General features: G+C 49.2%; 1 protein-coding gene across 17 annotated transcripts in view; it reads left to right on the plus strand.

Moving 5' to 3' along the window:
- LOC126571351 (basement membrane-specific heparan sulfate proteoglycan core protein) overlaps positions 1 to 20,264 on the plus strand; it is an 88,207-nt gene that overhangs the window by 34,751 nt on the left and 33,192 nt on the right. For 2 of the 17 annotated variants that reach the window (XM_050229782.1, XM_050229783.1), the window contains exon 1: positions 11,798 to 12,038. The exons of the other annotated variants lie outside the window; for them this stretch is intronic. In XM_050229782.1, the coding sequence (XP_050085739.1) occupies positions 11,951 to 12,038 (88 nt within the window). In that variant the 5' untranslated portion in view covers positions 11,798 to 11,950. Of the gene's footprint in view, positions 1 to 11,797; positions 12,039 to 20,264 lie in introns of those variants that run through there. 17 annotated transcript variants of the gene reach the window in all.

Below are 20,264 nucleotides of genomic sequence, written 5' to 3' on the forward strand. Positions count from 1 at the left end.
GTTAGAACCCATTTAGAACCGGAAAAAACCCCCATTCATTGATCCAGATTTCCAATTTTTGCATCGAATTTGGCGCCAGAATTGGAAGCTGCTCAGCTTACATTCTGATTCGTTCGTTTGGATGTTGTTGCTGCGTGCTTTGTGGTTGGCGAGATGTAGCGTGCCCGGAACGAGCCCGGAAGTGGCAACCTAATCCCGCGTACATGTGCAGCAGTCTGGGACTCACCTTCGAGTTGGTGTATGCTAGTTGGAGTGCCGTGTGCTCGGACTGTAATTTCATTACCACTCTCGGTGAAGGTCAATTGTGTAACATCAATAGTGTCAGATGACAGGATAGCGTCCCCAGGGATGGAAATGCATTCCAGTCTGGTTCGATCGCTGTGAAACGATGTCACTGTTCTAGCAGGAGTAAAATCATCGCGAATCGTGAGTGTCTCTCACTTTACTCGCATTCAAATCCGTGCATCGCCATCTCACCCCCCCCCCCCCCACCCCCTCTTCTACAACCACTTCACCGGCTGGTAGCGAGTTAGAAAGTGGAAACGACGAAAAAATGCGATTTAATATTCTTCTTGAAGTGCTTTCGGGTCACCGGGAGACTGGACGCTCATGCTCGTTGTGATGATGGCAACGCAAAGCCCTGAAGCCGGTCCTGAACACGTGTGGACATATTCGACACGTCCCAGTGGCAGGTAGCTCCCATTTACCAAAAAAATAGGGCCCTCCAACCCGAATCGATCCATCGTCGTTCGTCGGTGAAATATGTTTGAAACGTTGACAAGAAGGACATTGGCGGTGCTCCGGTCGTTGATGGCAAAGAGAAAGAGAGAGAAAGGGGGGATAGCAAATATGATTAAGAAGTAAATCGTTGCCGATAGAAAAAAAATGTACTGGAATAACCTGGTTGCGCGATGCTCTCCAGCGCATGAATGGAGGTCACACCACTATTCCGCTTCCGGAAGTCTCTTTTAACGTTCAAAGCCGGTGCTCGTGGTTTATGCAAACGTGCAAAGTGCAATATGCATAATGCTAATTGGTTGAACTTAATTACCAACAAGCAGCTACACCCCAAACCCCCGATTCAGACCGGCGGAAAAGTGAAACTATTTCAGCAGGAAACAGGAGTCAGGAGTTGTACCAAGATACGCGGTTCTCGCTGCGGATGAGAAATTAGAGTCTGCCTGTTAGAGGCCTGGCGTGCCTGGTAAAGTAATGTTTTGCCTCATTTACCGGCCAACCGGTCCGATGGATGGATAGAGAAAGATACTCTCTTCGGGGAATCCGGCGAGGACTAGAAAATAGTAGCGGCTTTGTTGCGTCGGCGGACCAGCTATCTCCTAGCAAGCATCAAATGGGAGTTTGGCGGAAAGACCGTTTGCTAAAGAAGCCGCCACTCACATCGTGAAGAGTAGCACGAGATGCATCTGCTGTTGGGCTAGCGCCATGAATGTAGTGCACTGTACGGAGTGCGAGTGGAATCGGATGCCGTGGCATCGAATACTCTTACGCGGACAATTTCCAGAATGCCCCCGCGGAAAAACGCAGCATCTCTAACCGTCGTCATGGCATGTTGGGATAGCTAATTGCTTTCGTCAACATACCAGCTCACCAGCGTGCGGAGTACATCAACTTTTAACACCGACCGACCCGGTGACCTTCCCGAGGGTTTTCCAGGGACAGTATTTGCAGAGGATCCGTTTATCCTCTCACGGGCCTTCCTCTGGTTCCTCGTGGTAGGTGGCTTTAACTTGAGAGTACACTTCTTGTGCTTCTTTGGTCCGCCGGTAACTGGCATGAAATGGGAGAAGAATGTAAAATAATTTAATAACTGGGCTCCATTCGGGGGTTCACGGTGCAGGTGTGGGCGAGCTAAAACACAAACAAACTTCTTCGTTCCTTCCTATTGGAGTGGAAACCTGCTTACCTTCACCATCTATTCCAAACGCGTTGGGCACTATACAAAAGCAAACGACAAGTTATGTGCTTATCATGGACTACGAATTATGTTTCCTTACTTTGGGTTTTGGATGTTGGGTCTTGATCAATTGAATCAATCAATTGATTGTTGATTACTCAAAAACATCGCTGTTTATGTTTTAAAATATCTTGCTTGCTTTTTTGTCTATTAATAAACTCACGAATATTCCTCCTAGCAATTTCGATTGAATGCTGCAGCACCACAAGTGTCTTTCATTAATGTTTAGCACAATATCCCCCGCCCGGGGGGCAGCAACGTTCCAGCGTTTTAGCTCATGGCACTGTCTGTGCAGAAAAGTTAGAAACTGACCTGTACCACACCGTTCGTGCACAGTTGTAGGCCTTCCTGGTTAGCCCGTCCGGTATTATGCCGTAAAGTTTACATTTACGTACCGCGGCGAGAGGCCAGACCGACCGACCGCTGACATATCGTGTTCCGGTGAAGTTCGCTAGCGCATTGCATTCCAAATTAAAGTTGGTACCGAGTAATTCGTGGCACACAGAAACGGAAAGATAATTAATAAAACAAAATCCCTCGTCGCCCGATATTATCGTTACCCTGGGAATGTCCTGTCTATCCAGGCGCTCCACACGGGCGCTCCATTGCCACCAGACAGCGCTCACAACGTGTCCACGACGTGAAAGTCAATCTACCATAATCACGACAGCAGCAACGAAGCTACGATTCCGTTTGGCAAGTTTGTCAGGCCCAAAAGACGAGCCCGAAATTGCGGACGGTGGCAATCGTCTGGCTTACGGCAAGCTCCCTCCTCGACCAAACAGATAGCGCACCGGATCTTTATGTTAATGTTTTGCTCGACCTTTTCTTTTCCTTTTTTTTTGTTCTACAATTTCGTTTGTTTCACGTAACCGATATCAGGCTTCTTCGTATTGTGTGTCTCGTGTCTCCCGAGGACGAGGTTCGATTCGCTCGCGTGACTTCAAATATTTATTGTGAAGCCTCCGCGTCGTATTCGGAGTCTCGGGGGGGTTTGCGGTTTGCAATCGAATTGTTGCGAGTTTCTTGCGATCCATTTTCCCCGACCTGGCCGGGCAAGGCCTAGCGAAGGGTGCAACTAAAAGTAAAAACTCATTCCGCGAGTTGTGTTGTCGCTGGTAGTTTGCTGGTTGCAAAAACTTGAATGATTTGTACAGCGACCCGGTGGTAGCGATGGTGAGCAGCGGTGGCTTTTGATGGTTTATTTTATAAAGATTTGCCATTTTAAATTGGCACGCAATAACGATGGCAGTGAGGCTTACCGGGGATGGTACCGGGATAGCGTGAGCGAAAGGGAAGGGCAAGTGAGATATTTGCTTGGATGGAGTGATAAAATTCGTGGACATAAAATGTGGTCTCTCTCTCTGTGGACCTTTTGTGACAACTGTGCGATCATTAATGCTAGTTTCTCAATTTATTACAGTGCAATGGGAGCTCTCTTCTGAGTGATGCACAATGGCGGAGCTAGTGAATGTACAATTGAAGCCACATTCCTAAATCACTCGCAAGATGCAACTGGATCATAAACCCTTTGTCATAGTAGGCGTTGGACTATTTGAAACAGCTTTTAATGGGTGTCAGCTCGAGTTGTGAAAGCAGCAAAGTGTCAATTGAAACCTAAGCAAGTCCTAAAATAAACTACAAACGAACAAAGGAACAGCTCAGCTGCAGCTTGGCCGATCTGGAACGTGAATTGACCTGCTGCGTGTGCGAGCAAATCATCCGCCTGCATGAGTCAATTGGTGTCAATGATTTGGCTTTACGGTCCCGGGAACGCTTCGCAAAACAATTCTAAACCGTTTGGCGCAAGTGTTACGGGCTTGGTCGGCTATGAGATCAGCGGTAGCCCTCTGGTCCGGTATGCAAAAAGCGTGACAACTGGCGTGGCAGTAAATCACCTCCACCACCTCCCACCAACAGCATGGCCGACGCCGATGCCGATGAAGCCAATTCGTCACTGTGCTCACTACCGCTACTAGTTGTTGTGGTAGCGTTAATGCTATTCTTTACTTACAGCGAGAACTCTGTTAGTTTCGCACCAAAAAAAACAAGTGAAATAAATGCTTCCAATTGATCAGCATCGCGCAGCATGTTTGCAATGTTGCAACTTGTCATTAGACGTCGAGACAAATGCGGTTGTCCACAGTGCGGGCGACATTGACCTTCGCTCGAACCGGGCCGTGTTGCTACACACGTCTCTGGGACCGGACTTTCTGTGATATCATCCGTCACCACAGCATCTTCACAGCAACGCGCGTATTTACATTAACTACACGCTTCTGGCTGTTCGTTCCTTCGTTCGATCAGAATCGGGTTCGCGTTTCTCTGGCCACTAGTAAAGTGCTGATCGTGTCGCTCTGGAATGCGGCTTCGCTGTTCGGTGAGGTCGTACGGGTCGCACTGTAGATCGGAGGCACCGTTAAAATCCTAAAACGGAACCTTTGATTCATAGCATCGCGCTCCTCCCGCAAGCGGGTATCGGTGTTTGATTGCGTCAATTGGGTTTGATTTGGCGCATGAGGCGATCCCGAACCCCCGGAGCAGTAATTCCCGCAATTGCCAGTGCCGAGTGCGTGCGTGCCGCTGAAGGCGTTTATGAGCTGGTATGGTCTCCGCCCCTTCCACCCTCACCACCCCTTTCCACGAGGCGCACAAATTGGTGTTAAACGTTTTTAAAATAGTAACCGTGCCGAGTGAGCCTTTGCACGGACCCGTACCCGAGGGCGAGACGAGGAGCTCCCATCGAAGCGCTATTATGATAATTTATGGAGGGTGCAAATTTCATGCGACAGCCAGTTGGCAACCAGGGGATCAACCTTCAGCACACAGCGACCAGCAGCAGCATTGTGCCGCCACCCCCCTCCGGGGCCAATACTCGCCAACAACTTTGCCAAGTTGCTAAAGTTCAGTTTGATCAATTTTCCACTTTCGTCAACTTCCGAATGCCACCAGCGCTATCCGGGCAATCCGGCGCCGATGAGAGGCAACCCCCACCGGGGGGGCTTCTTCGTCGTTTTGTCCTTGCTCATTTGGCGAATGAAGAAGAATCTTGTTCACTCTTAACCACCGCCCGCCAGCCGGTAACCACACTGTCAAACAACCGGTCGTGGTTAACGGATTGTCCTAGCGTCGGATTGTCGTGAGAGTGTTTTGCTATTATTAAATCGATAATTACATTAGAACCGGGAGGGCAGCTCACAGGTGGCAGAAGGGAAGGCAGAAGAGCCATGCTATCTGTTTGTCCCAAATCTCCGATCGCTTACGATGGGATGGGAAAGTTCCAAATGAGCTGACTAGCTTCTGGACTGATCATCGACTGTTTGCCGTGAAATGACTCCAAGACATTTGTCCTCTTCCCCCCATTTCGAGGAGAAGTTAGTGCTTTTTCAAATGAAACGAATGTCCCCCCCAAAAAAAAGAACACACCAACCACAATGCCCTGAAACCAAGAATGGAGATTGATCGTTTATGGCTTACTCAATTCCAACTCACTCTTCAGACCTTTTCGTTGTCTTTTCCCAAATACGAGTGACACGAATCGACGTGTAGTATTTAATATGTAGATGTCGTGTTCTGATGCCGCTCAGGCGACGCTAGACAGACAGGCTAGATTGTGCATACATTTGCAGCTAACGGAAGAAAAAGAAAAAAAGTCTCAAAACAAATACCGAGACCTCCCTCGCCCGCGTATATCTTGCGTGCGCTTTTTTACGGTGGATTTATTTATCGTTCAATCAATGCAGCGGCATCGCACTCTCGACTTGACTCGATCCCGGCTCTGATTGATTCCACAGGCCACTTGATTGCATTGGCCCCATGATTAATGCAGCGCATCGTCAATAGATCATAGCGATTCCCCCGGGGGGAGGGGGAGACCCAAGTAGGCGCTCCGAAAAGAAATACTTGACATTCCAACCGCTGGAGTACACCGCATGTTGCTTTTTTCTCTGTGCATTCAAATCTCCTTAGTAGCGAAGGGGTGGATATCGTTGTCCTCGCTGCCAGTGAGGATCCAGGCAGGAATGTAAACACAGTTCCCTCGATACTCGCTTCGGGAACTCAGCTGCATTCACGCGCTCACTGTCGTGTCAGCGGTTCTTTCTTATCGCGCAGCGGGCGGGGGAGAATATTTATAAATTCTCTTCCAAAGCTGGTGCATCTGATAGACCCTTGGGTGCTGTTTCTTGTGCTGTTAGTAGTAGCTCCATCATCGTAAATCAGGCACAAGACGTTATCGCAATATATTGCGAACTGCGGTCCCGAGTGGTCCGGAGATGCACACACGGCGACCGAGCTTGAGTGCTCGAACCCGAACACCGGTCGCGGTCTCTCAGGGGTTTTCTAGTAGCCCGTGATTGTGCTAGTAGACCACGGCCGGAGAACAAAATTTCATCTCATCACTCGTGTCGTCGTCGTCGTCGTCGTGGTCGTCGTGTGGTTCTCAGCACGATTGGCCGCACGACCAGCCGATTGCGTAGAACGGTAGCAGCGGTAGTTAGAGCGAACCAGCACCGGACCTGGATGCGCCCGAACCGTTCAGTAAGCGTCCGGATAGGAAGCGGTGTGGACGGCGACCACAGCGACGAGTCCTGTTGTGCTGTGTTCCTCCTGTGCACCAAGTGCTTCCATGCTGGGACCACAGGTTTGGTGTCCTGTTTGGTGTGTATAGTGCTCCTCCTGCTCCTCCTCCTCCGGTGGACAATGTTTGTCTCAGTTTTCTTCTCAACTCTTTATCGGACCCCCGGGGTGGGGAGACCAGCCCGGTGTGTTTGCGGTGTCCACCGAGAGTGGTGCAGAGGTGGGAGCACAAGTGTCAACGCGTCGGTTGTCGCGTGCTGCGTCAACAGAGAGTCGAAAATCTGAACGACAGTTTAAACAGCGAACCGGGTCTCCGCTTGACTCCTTCGTCTCTGTTTGCATTCTTGTGTCTGTGCCTGTGACTGTGTATGTGCATGTGTGTGAAGACACTCTGGTGGTTGACCGTGAAAGAGACGTTTCGTTTGGGGAGAAGAGATATCTTGTCTGACGTGTGGGGGGGGTCGCGCCCCCCGATGGAATGTACTGGGTATAAGTTACTTCTGCGAAGTGTGATCCTCCCGCAGGGACAGGGCAACATACCGAGAACCAAAGGTGACCAGAAGCACCGAGATTCGAAAACATTAGGGCGCACTCTGTCGGGTGCGATCGGGATTGTATTTCACCGACGGGGCAATTGTACCTCACTCAACGCCAGGCCATGGGCCCGGGAGTCAACTTGTGTTGAATCATCATGCCATCACCTCCCAGAGACGCCATTCAAGGGCGCAATGCAGCTGGAACTTGCACCTCGCTAGCTCCACGATCGTCCATGATCCGTGGCACGGTTCGAGGTCGCTGCGCTGATGGAACTGGAGCGAGAGCGGATGCAGCCTGTGAATTGTGTTGCTTCTGCTTCCTTTCAAGGACCTTCCAGTCGCGCCAATTCGTTCGTGCGTCATGGAGAGACCACCTTTTTTTTTGGTCGATTATTACGAGCAGCAGCTATCGCTGGCACACTCGGGTCTGATGATGAAATGATTCCGCGAACTGCGCCCTTGTACGTCCGGATCGACCAAATGTGGAGCGCTACGGCGAGTGATAATCGCCACAGGAACGGGCGGCGGACTTGACACACAAAAAAAAAAGGAACACAAGAACAGTTTCAGTCTGGAGGCTAAGAAGGTTTGCTGATACGGGAACGGAGGTATTCGTGTTTTGATCAGCATTTGCGTATTTTTGGCTGTGTTGGCTCTAATCGGTGGCACTGGTGACCTTTCTGATAGTGGCGTCGATTAGGTGCTACGGTGTTTAGGGATCTGGAGCTCCACGTTGAGCCAAATTGTGTTCAGCTAAATTTGAATGAAATGATGTCAGTGTCTGGATGTTGTCGATGGGCAGTCATTTTCCCAGTTTTTTGCTAGAAGATCGCTGCTGTGTGATCGTTTGAAAGCCAAAAATTCCCCCAAGAAATGATTATCTCACGAGAAAATTCCATCACAAAAAATCCTCGACTACTTGGATTCAGCCAGATCCTCGATGGAAGTGCTAACAACTCTTTTGCTCATTAGTTCCTCCATCGCAGCAAGCATAACTATCATGACAGAATAGTTTCCAAAGCCCTCTTGGATCACTTGCTCGCCGGGAACAAAACGAAAGCCCCCTAATAGCTCCGGCAAACAACGAGCCCTTACTATCATCCCAAAAATCCCGCCGCTGGTGAGAATGGCGAGTGAGAAATGGGATCAGAAAGTTAAACCGTATTACCGTGACTGTAGTGTGCACTCAGCCAACCCAGGCCAAGCCAGGTCCGTACGCTTGCAGACGCAGGCAACATCAAATGCTTACACGTTTCCCGGTCTTGGCCGCGCAGGGCAGGAGAATGGCAAGAAAAAAATTATTAAATTTTCTGTCAATTTGTTTGCGTCGCTGATTTGGTTGCGTTAGGTTATGGTGGCGTATGGCGCCATCTCGCGAAGAATCTAGCCAGGACGGTGCTACCGTTCTTGATGGATTGGAGGCAAACCGTGGGTGGAGGTGGAGCTGCTGCTGAGCGAACGAGAAAAACAGTGACACGAATCTGTTTCGTTTTTTTCCCCCGCTTTTCCGGCGATTGAAAGCTTTCACGTTGGCTCGTGAAGGCCCCGATGGATAGACAGGCAGGACGTGTCGCGCGGTATGACGTACCATTAATGGCATGGCGGCGGTCGCTGTGCAGCATACGTGAACATGCTGCTCTACGATGTGCTTAATGTCCTTTTTACAGCATCTTCTCCTGCTTGAAGTGCAAGCAAATGAGGCTGCCAACAAGGTTGCCATGTTGTGGATCGTTTAATGTAGAGTTTGGTTGACAAACGTAATAAGGAAATCCACGAAAAACGACCAAACTCTCCTTAAAGTGAGTCTAAATGCTCGAAGAAGTTGTTCCTCAACTATTTCCAAAGCTTCTTTGAATTGTGCCGACTTCATTGAAGGCAAGGCTCGCCAATCGCCCCGCTCTAATCGAAGCATTGACCGCGGACCTTTGCATACGGCTTGACCATATTTCATAAGACCCACACCGCTCGCAACGGGTTGGCGAGTCCCCCCCCGCCGATAACCTTTGTGCTGTGCTGTGTACCGTACCGTCACTAGGTTATGGTCGTAAAAGAAGGCGGCTGTGGCCACGGAATCGGATCGCCTCGCTATCTCGATAAGCCACACGAGTCGTGGCAGCACCACCACCGAGCCGGCCACGATCCGACAAAACAAAAGCCGCGGGAAACGCTTTCTCGCGGAAGGAAGAAGTGTCCGTCGGGAGGCGGGATGAGTTCGGGCTCTTTCTTGTCTTGTGTTTCGCTTCAGCAAAGGCAGGAGGAGGTCAGCCCGACTTACAACCGGTTGTGATAGTGGGGCCCTATCACCGCCTGATGTTCCATGGAATGGACTATCAAATGGAATTATTTTTATTTTCACGCCACCGAGCGTAGCCCGCCAGAGTAGCGGCGTGAACGATTCAAGATGTTTGTGAGTGCTCAATGACTGCTCAATGGCCGCCATTAGAATCAATACAGCACGATCGTGAATGTAATCCATGACCGCATGGAGCCACATCAAGGCGATACCGTCCTTTGTAGGAGCAAGATTAGCTCCAGACTGGTAGCAGTAGTCTTTGTCCTTCGACGGGTTGATCAGTGAGTGAAGTTCCCACTTCCGTTCCTTGGTTCTTCGCGATTGGCACTCGAATTGTGACTTCTCGCGCGATGTCGAAAAATTCTGTCCATCAAAATTTGGAAAACAATTAACGCTAGATTGTCGCTTAACATGGTGACAGTGACAGAGGATGTTGATGAAATGTTGGACAACCGCACCATGTACTCTTTTGCTCATATATACAAGTTCATTTTGTCTGATGAATCGTTCGCACTGAACAGCCAGACAGCCTTTTTGACATCCTTTTCACCGGAAATGGATCTTTCGTGTAATAAACCGCACCGTTGTCGAAGTGGCATTTAAAAATGAAAAATGATTCGCGTGCTCTGTGTGGATGCTTCCGTGGATGGATGAAAAAAGAAATATTGATTTTAAGAACGTCCCAGCAATGGCCGCAAAAAACATGAGAATCAAAAGCCGACGACCTAGTTCCTAGTACTAGGAGGAGGATGGAACCAAAACATCTTGAACTTTTTTTCCTTTTCTTCACAATCGGGAGGACCGAGTCACTCCCCTCGCTCGTTTCCATTGGCGGTAAATGGATAGCAGAGAAGTCGCGGAACTAAAGTTAACCTTTGATAACAAAAAAGTGCCGCAGCAGGAAGTGAAGTCACGAGCCAGCGCTGCTTCAAGATGCGTTCACGATTCCGGGCGCGCCGGATAATGACATTAAAACCATTAATGGCCACGCGGACATTAATTGAGTTGGATGGCGATGCGGAGAGTGGCGTTCCCGGAGTCACGGAGCCGCTGAGTGTTTCTTATGTTGCACCATTTTCGCGCATCGCAGATCGCAAACGCAAACACAACACGGCCTCAAATGGGTTCAATAAAGCAAACGGTAATGCTGGATCGCGCCAGGATCCAGGGAAAAGACGAAGACACAGACGAGAAATGCTGACTCGCTCAAATTTATCGATCAATCCGGAAGCACTGGAAGAACGACTTGCGGACGACGACGGTGCCTGGCATTTGAAGTGCAGCTTGTCATGTGGTGCAGCAAACCACTCGACTCGTTGCGGTCTTGTGCGCATCATAAGACGCATCTCGATGCACGCCGGCTACTGGCGTTGGCAGAATTATGGCGCCAATGCTTGGCCACTAGCGAGCGGCGGTGCTTCACCTCGGGGCAATAGGGAGCGTGCAGAACGGACCTTTATTGCCTCCGGCGTTGAATCGCCTCAATTAGAATCAATGTAAACTTTAGAAATTCATTTCAATCCACCCATCGGGCCTTCGCAGTAGCGATCCACCCCGTTACACCATTAAAGCGGCCCTGGAATGGGATCGGAGTGGAAACTGAATAGCCGTGCCTGTTCTCGGCGCACGGTCTGCTATCATGTTGGTGGCCATCATCATCATCGGGTCACCAGCTTCTCGATGCGCTAGTTGCGAGGTTGGTAAATTAATCTAGATTAACGGTGGCCAGCGCCGTTGACGAGATGACGGATGTAGTGCTGACTGACCGCCTACTGACCAACGCCCAGGAACCAAACTAAACCAGGAAGTGCCTTTCATCGTGCCACATCCGAAGAAGGAGCAGCAGCAGCATCAGAACCTGAACTTCTTCTGTTCTGGAGGAACAAGTTCTTAGCATGCCACCATGCTGGTAGGGATCGGTTCCTCGTTCTCTTTTTAATTCCATATCCCTTCCTGGCTTCGGGATCTTCGGTGAAAATACAGTCCTGCTCGGGGGTTAACAGGGAACCCGGTCCAGTCATATCCGGGGTGCATCCGGGTATCGCTGGGACGTGTATGCATAATGAAAACTATTAATATTAATTGAACGACGGGCCCCGGGATGGGTCACTCTGTACTGCTACGTTGGCGTAGGTCAGGCCACTATCCGGTTAGAAGGATACCATACAGTGAAGGCTGCTCGGTTCGCTAGTTCGCTGAATCACTTTGCGACAAATCTTTGGACAAATCTTCTCCACGCCTCCAGCCAGGATTGAAATTAATATGTTTGTTTGTGTGCATAAATGATGAATATGTCAGTGCGTCACTGTTTATTTTTAGAATAATTAGCGTTGCCCACCGCTCGATGAAAAGAATGTGCTAGTGAAAATCGGTGGCACCATAAAAACGGGACAAAGGGAGCGAGAGTAAGGTCCTAGTGTGTCGAAGATCGGATCAGATCGATCGAAGGTTGAAGTCAGATTGATCGCTCCAGTAAAAGGATTGTGATAGTGACCGGTCAGAGCGGTACGTGGCAGCAGACATCATCGTGATCGGCACCAGCTGCTGCGTGCAGCGCTGGGTGTGAAGATGAGCTCCACCGTACTGAAGCCGGTTGGCGCCATGTGCTTGCTCCTGGTGCTGCTGATGGTGACGCTAGGGAGTGCTCAGTTCCAAGGTAAGCTCGATCGAATATTTCGAAGGACATTTAACAGATCTCGGAACAATAGAAATCTTCTTAGAACGATCGCCGTTCTAATGCAGATGTCAGTCGCTCATTAAATTTAATCACGCGTCGCGATAAATCCAAGTAGACTGTTGCTAACCTGCCCTGTCATGGCTTTTTTCAATAACACTCAAGTGAAACGATTATAGCCTGTTGTTTCGCTGTACGGCATCGGAATTATAAACCAATCTGGACGAATTCCAAATCGATGCGCTCCGCTTGTTACTTACGGTCTGACATCATCCGGCGCCACACGGCAACAGATGATGCTGTTGCGACGACGATGACGTTACCCCACCCATGGGTTTGTGTCAAGGTGTCGCCGATTGTGCTACAGCAATACTTCCACTGCCCACTGCGACCGGATGCGAGTTGTGTTGGTTGTCGCCGGAAAAGTGGTGGCTATTTTAAGGATTTCATCCGCTACAAATGCATTCGCTCAACCACCTCCAAGAGGGGGGTGAAAAGCCCGCCGCCCCTTTTCTCACGCTTCGTTTGGGTTCAGCAACTAGTTGGCGCCACCGTCGGGAATCGCGCGTTTTACTGCCACGCTAATCTCCACGCCTGGCCTGGCCTGGTCTGGCACCTTCACTGCCTGCGCTTTTCACAGTATGTTTTCCATCTGTTTTCCACGCTCCTCACCACAGCACGGCAATGCAATTCATGCATGCATGAGGTGCGTTGCCGTGCCGGCATGGCCACCGTTACAGACCGCCTACGAGCATTCGCAGTGTGGACGAACATCTCAATCCCATCGTGTGCATTCCACACGCGCTCGGTGAAACAACACTCACCCCCCTTGCCATTTCATCCGTACGATCGATGCATAATTCATCGCGTACCCGAGGGCGTGCGATGGCCACTGGTCAGGAGAAGACCGTAAACGGTGGCAGCGCGTGAACGGCAATTTGTTGGTTGCTTTTTATGTTGCTGCACTTTTTGGCAATCTCGCTCGCCTGGGCTCGGAGGCGAAGGGGTGTTTCGCATTTTGTTGCTGACGGGCCCTGGCCCGGGGGACTGAGCCGTTGCAAATTAAAATTCGAACTCACGTGGGAGAATCTTTTATAATTAAGGTATCAAGGTAGTTACACAAATCAATCAATCACACCAACCATCAACCATTTTTCAAGCGCCAGTTTTTGGTGACATATGGGAGAGGGGGTGGTCATTTGGATTACCATCCTGCCCTCCGATGGTAAATTGGTTATTTTGCATGAGGAATTGATTTGTTGTATTAATGGATTATGCCAGCCGTGGCAGGATGTCAATTGAAATACAATAAAGCAGGCACCGGAGCAGATACTCAACAGCTGGTGGATCTAAAAAGACAGTTTTTTTAGTCGATTTCAATCTAAGATAATTTAAAAATCGAAATGCAGCTACTTGGATCAAAGTAGAACATTTCTATCTGTCACAACACCATCACCACAGCCAACTAGGATGTGTTAAAATATTTTTATTATTTTTATGTTGTCACCAATCTATGAACAGCAAAAAATTTAGCTTCCTCAGCCTCAGACAAAGTATTGATTGCCACCTCAATTACTATCATTGATAACGTTCTGGCCAACGTGCCCACTCAACTCCTAAAACGTGAAGCTTTTAAATTGGAAACAAATAAATGAACAAATACGATTTCACCAACCATGTCTGCAGTGCTCGCGACTTCAGCAGCAAGCATGGATTCCATTTCAATTTAGGTTTTTCGAAATGGTTTTTGTTTTTTGTTCCACTCGCATCAAATCCTCGCGACTGGATCAAACACGTACTGGTTCTCCTTTTGGGGAATGTTGTAACGGGAAACAATTCCCCCCAAAGAAAGGCCACACGTTGATGTCCTGCCTGTGGAGTAAACGTGCTTCCACGATTGTTAAACGAGTTCGCGACCAGTTCACATTCCCAAACGGTGGACCGGTTCGAATATTTCGAAATTTCGATCCACGCGCGATTCCATTGCCGAACGGTCCGATTGCAGCGTGGCATCGGCATCAGGGAATGTGTTGCAGTAACGCGGCATCCAGGTTCGTGGTTCGTGTGAGGCTGTGGACTAACGATACCAATCGGGACGCGTCATTTGTCGCATTTCATTAGAATGTAGTAGCGTGCGGTCCGGATTTTGGAGCTCGCTCGTTTGCCATGCTGCTTCTACCACCTTATCCAGAACCATGCTCGCTTGTCACTTTCTGTTTCGATGATGTTTCCAGCTCCACTGCACGTTGTACGCTTCGCTAGAACATTGGCCTCCGTTTTGGAACTAATTGAACTCCCGGCACCGTTTTGGAACTAATTGACATTTTTCTATTTTCGGTGCACCGCGACGGACAAGCAGATTTGGTTGAGGTATTCAACATCTATGTTTTCATCTTCATCATCCGCACCGTCCTGGAGGCTCTCCCGGTCCGACCGGAGCTGATTGAGTTTTCGCGGACCATATCCGCCGGTCCGGGTGGAACGAGTTTTCGGTTTTCGAAAAGGTATTTCGTTCCGGTCCGTTCCGTTGTTTCAGATGTTTTCGGGGGTTGCTTGAAGGCGTCACACGGTGGTAGAGGAGAATTTATTTATCTCTCCCTCCACCAGAATGCAGTCTCCACTGCCCTCCACGGGATGAAAATGGAACGTTCCAAACACTCACATACATGCACACTCACAGCTACCCCAACTGATCTGTTTCTCTTGGAGAGCGCGCGGGATGTGTTTTTGAAAAATGTGCTGCATGTTCTAATTTCGAAAACATCAGCTCCTCGGTCGGCTGGTCGCTGCACGGTCTCCATGACAGGTGGCTAAACCGGAATGGAGGGCGACCGGCCGGCGTCAAGACAAAGCGCCAAAGCAAATGAAGACATTCGGTAGCGGTGTCGATCATCGGGACCATTTTCATCGTCAAGTTTTTCCCAACGCGCAGCCCGCTAATGGAATCCGTCAGCACCCACGGTGCGGTCGTTCGTCTGTCCTACGTCACTGGGAGTAAGATGTTCCGCGGGTGGTGCGCTAACGATCCGGGCAACTCATCATCAACTGCATCGAACTCTCCCTCGCTCTCGCTGTCTTCAATATTTCGTCATTATGATTGATTGGAAAACGGTCACCAATGGTCTCGATTGGTTCGGTTGGGCGAAGATAATTAAACTCCTTTCACGGAGATCCAGATTCATTCCCTTATTCGTTTGTAGAAGACTCTTTGGCCCCTCAAATCTAGCGCAAATGCCAAGAAGCATTCGTTGAAAAGTTAATTGTCTTCCGTTCGGAGCTCGTTTGGCGTTAGGGTTGGCGCTTCCCACAGATGGCACTCCGGTACTGGGACGATCGAAAGAACGAATCTCTCTTTTCGCTTCGTTTCTAATGATGGGGATGCGCTGGAAAAAAAGGGTTACACTCCATTTGCCCCACGAAATAATGGATTTCGGCAACAACTCCTAATGAATAAAGTCAAAATATCGTATCGGATTACGGACGGAACAACAAAACCCGTCTCCGAGCGGTTCTCCGAGCGGTGGAGGAAAAGGACAAATGAACATCATGTTTTAGGTGAGAGCGGGAGAGAGTAGAATGTTTTTGAAATGTTTTTTTTTCCATTTGTTCCTGGAATAGAAATCGGATTCAACATCATTCCTTCTACAGTTCCAAATATTCTGCAACCTGCATAGCGTGGTCGTGATTGTGATTTTGTCGGCGAACAAGTTATTTCATATGGAATTACAAGAAAAGTCTAAAAGCGTATGTTGGATTAGAATACAACAAACGCAAGGTTCCAGTTTGCATTTCAGTTTTCACTTTCATATTGTGAGTTGGATGTAAATATTGCAAAACTATCGAAAGCACCCCCCGTATGAATGCAAATCCAAAACTACGTGAGAAGGATGATCAGACAGCTAATCGGACTATTGGGAGCGAATCAATTCCGCTTACTAATGGCTGGCTTGGCATGTTCCCGCTCGCCAGCTAGCGAGGTGACGATGATCCAGATGACTGAGGTCCTGCTTCTGATGCAAACTCGTGTCTCAAAACAAGCCGTGATCTCGGTCACGTATTTAATAGAAAATGCAGTCTTTTCCCCGAGACCGTCCCGAGACACGAACGGAACACCCGACTGTGTATCAGTGCAACAAATAATGATCTAATATTCATTCCATTCCGGTATGGGGTCTTTTTTCCTACTTTTTCACCCATTTTTCCCAGTTCCCAGTTCCGTCCATTCTGGCGTCGTCAAAACAAACATGAAAATGGCATGGGAAAAAACTTTATCCAATTACTTGCATCGCAGCAACCCCTTTGGTGCCCAGCCGCGTATCCAATCTTACAAATGGTTCCCGAGACAACCGAGCTAGTGTGCCTTGCGTTTAGCGGACCGTTTAGATGAGAGTTAGTTGTGTTCTTTTCGACCAGTTTTCCACCACAAAATCGGCTGGCGCGCCGAAATCAATGCAAGGGAGCCACCCCCGGCCCGCAAAAGCCCTCACGAGGCCACGAGCACTCCAGTCGGAATATCATTCTCCTCCGTATAATTGAACGTTCCCGTATTCTACCTTTTAATAGCACGAGCCGCGGCCGCGTGGCAAGCCGACGAGTCTAGACGACGGATGTACCAAATGGAAAAACAATAAATTCCGTTACTTCCCTTTTTCCCCGGCAAACATCTGTAAGTCCCGCTCGTTTGCTGCTCCAGTACTCCAGCACCTTTGCCAGCAGCACTGACTGATTGAAACAAATTATGCTTCCACCGAGGATCCATAATCCATGAACGGTACTGCGATGATTTGTGTCGGCTTTACCATTGACGCACACGCGCGGTGGCCGGTGAAAAAGACTTGGCGGCGGCCAGAGTGCTCTCGATTAAAGGATGGGCTCGGTAACTACCGCTTCCGAAGCGTGTGCGTGTCTGGGCACGGTGGGTGGCATAATCGGATCCTGTTTGATTTGCATTTAGTCGTCGATGAACGAACGTCGCGAACGTTGGCGTGCTCTAAAATTGTTTACCGTCACGTGGCATCGTGGCGTGGCCCCGTTGTTGTTGATCCCCCGTCCCTAGCTACCTCCCATTTCGCCATTACTTTAACCATTGATGATGCTCATTACTATCCGTTCCATGCTCGACGTACAAGTGTTGCTTCTGGACTGTGTAGGTGTGGGTTTTTTGGAACAACCTGGCTTCATTTGGTTGCATTTATCTAAAGGGAGAATAAAAACAATTTGGAACCGACCCCCTAGACCGACCTTCATCGATTTTGGACGATTTACAAATGTAGACATTTATGGTGTACCGCTATGGTGGAGCACTTACCAAAAGGGCGACCCGTGCCCGTTTGGATTCTTGCTTATCCCTTCCATTTAAACGTTTGCGAGTGTGTCGACGACGGCCGCGGCTGAATGCCGTGGTTAGTTTCGGCAGGAATATTCATCATCCTCGTCGGACCTCGCCTTTTGCGGTGGATACCGATGCCGATAATAAAGTAGAATTATTATTATTAATGGGATGGTCTTTGGAGGAAGGGGTGAAGTAGTCTACCGTGTTCTGAAGCCAGAGCGATGGATTCACGAAACGTTGGATGGAAGTAATGCGGCTTTTATCATTCGTATGCTCTGATCACATGTTTTGTTATTTAATTCCGGATTTTTGTACAATCTAATGGAAGTTATTTAACCAAATTACATTGAGCACATGTTGGTAAAATAATACTCTGTTCAGTTGCATTTCTAGTTCGTTCAAACTTTAAGATCCAGCTGAGATTTACAAAACTTTAAGAGTTTGCGTGCCCGTTAGATGGTAGCGCAAATTGAATTAATGTGCATACTAATTTGCACCTAGCCCCTGCCCAGAAGTGAAGAGAGTAAATACATCCATCTCCAACAACCCATCCACACTCTTTATTCTTCAACTTGCTTCTGCAACTTACTTTTTCTCAGCTGCCCTTCGCCCGCTCAGTAGCTTCCCATTCTGCACGGCTCCTCGGCTAGCAGCATCAGAGATCAAAGGTTGGGTGCGATAATTATTCGTCACCTCGTCGGCAAAAAGCCACTTTTCTGGGTGCATCTCTTCCGCGGAATGTTGTTTGGCCCTCCGTTTGGCGCAACCGGTCCCGTTAAACACCGCACCCGCATTCGTCGCATTCGACCCGCGACTCCTATTTCTGGTGTAAATTTGCTACCGCACCAGCCAGCTTCGCCTTTCAATGCTCTTGCGTGAGAACAAGGATTCCTCGGCCGACCTGATCGAGGGTGGCCATGAGGTGGCGGGCAGTGTGTGCTGCTGCCCTTCAGGAAATGATGAATCGACAGAAAGTCGCGAAAGTCGCATCGTGGTCGACGACTCGGCACATACCGTTTGCCGTTCGCTTGCTGTCTGGCTAGTCGACGGGAGTCGAGAATGAGGTTTACACTTTTCCTTGCCATGCCACTCGATGGCTCGGTGGAGAACGAGTCGACGATGATAAGAAATGGCCGGTTGGATGGCTCTACCTACTTGAACGCGCAGCTTGGGAGAAGTTTACTTGCAGTTCCGACGCCATGAATGACAATCCGCTCATTAGATGCTCTACGCATGGAAGGCATCTGCTGTTGGAGTTGGATAGTCGCGTTAATTGATGCGTTCGCGGTTTGTAGATCAAAAAAATACTCTTTTTAGCATATTTTCCCCCTCAAAAATCAATTTGTTTGTGCAGCTCCAGGAACTCCAGCTGAATGAGTAAGGTATTTGGTATTCGATTTCCGAACAACTGTTTTTTTCCCGCAAAACTCCCTCCGCGGTTCCATCCTATCGACCAAGCGTGAATAACTCGGACCTGCTACCTGGCGTTTGTGCATCTCATGCATGTCGCCCGCGGATTCATGTCACGTCATGGCCGGAGCGGGGTCAAAGGACACTTTCCTCCGTCGACCATGAACCCCATCGGCCAGACGATGCGGGCACGCTTCGACTTCATTAGCCTAAAACGCTCGTCCGTTGGCACCCTAGCGGTAGCGTTTGAATGCACGAAACGAACGAACTTTTTCAATATCCTGTTGTCACACGTCGCTAGCTCCACGGTACACAATGGTCAGGGAATTCCGTTTTATTGTTGTTGCTCGATGAACATTCGCGTTTACCGGGCATGCATAATGCTCGCTCAATGCCACCACAAATTAGTTTTGAATGACGGACCACAGGTTGTTGACACAATGCTTCGTGAATGTTCCGAATGGACGAGCAATACGAAACATCCATATTCTAATCATGTGTGGCCACCGTTTTTCTCAGCCAAAAACTTGCTCCTTACGAAGCTCTAATTGGTCTCTTAAAGTTTATGCCAATGCGTTCAATGTTCTGTTGCTTGCGAGCGGAGTATCTCGTTGCTCGATGCAGGCGCGTGTCTAGAAGCAAACAGCGTGAGCATGTCCTGGGTTCCGGTCCCTGGAAAAGAAGAAAAGAAAAGCTCCTCCAATGGTTAGAGAGGCCAGACAGCACAAAAGAAGCGTCTGCAGCGGGCAGAGAACCATTTTTGGCCGTTGAATTTCGTCGACTCGATTGGATTACAGCGAGCGGAGGTCAAATTGTTGTGTTCACCGTGCCTAGTGCCGTGGTGGAAAGATGGATTTGCTGGCTGGTTCGTTGATGGAATAGTGCAGACAGCCACCGGGTACACTATGGCGCGGTGTACGATGAACGAACGGCGACGAGAAAGCTCGGGAGTGTAATGCAATAGAACACCGGGCTCAAATGGCCATATACCCCACCCGCGAACCTTGGTGATGGTGATGGTAGTGTCTGCCGTGTGTGGAGGTTTTGTTGAATTTGTTGTTGTTCACGTGAAACAGGATACACTAGGGTGGCCGGTGCTCTCGCTTCAACTTTTGCGGTGAATTCAAAGAATCTAAATCGGTCCGTACAGCGTCCGCCAGCACCAACCTGTTTCGAACATGCTACAGTCGTGTTTGAGGGATTGCTGAAGCAGGATATGATGATGGGTGGCTTCTTGTCTGCTACCGCCGCGTGCTACCCATATCATCAACCACAACAGGTGGGTCAGCAAGCCCAACATGGCTAAGCGCCCTTTTCCGGTTCGCTCCCGCTTCATCCACGACACTTTTATCGATTTTGAAAGGTCCGGCACCAGAGGTGAAGTAGGCCATGCGATGCAAAACGATGCAAGGCGGCTTGCAGCCCATCGTTCACCTTCAACACCCAATATAGTTCACCTTCAACAC

Source organism: Anopheles aquasalis, chromosome 2, assembly GCF_943734665.1.
Source record: "Anopheles aquasalis chromosome 2, idAnoAquaMG_Q_19, whole genome shotgun sequence".
Lineage (NCBI taxonomy): Eukaryota > Metazoa > Arthropoda > Insecta > Diptera > Culicidae > Anopheles > Anopheles aquasalis.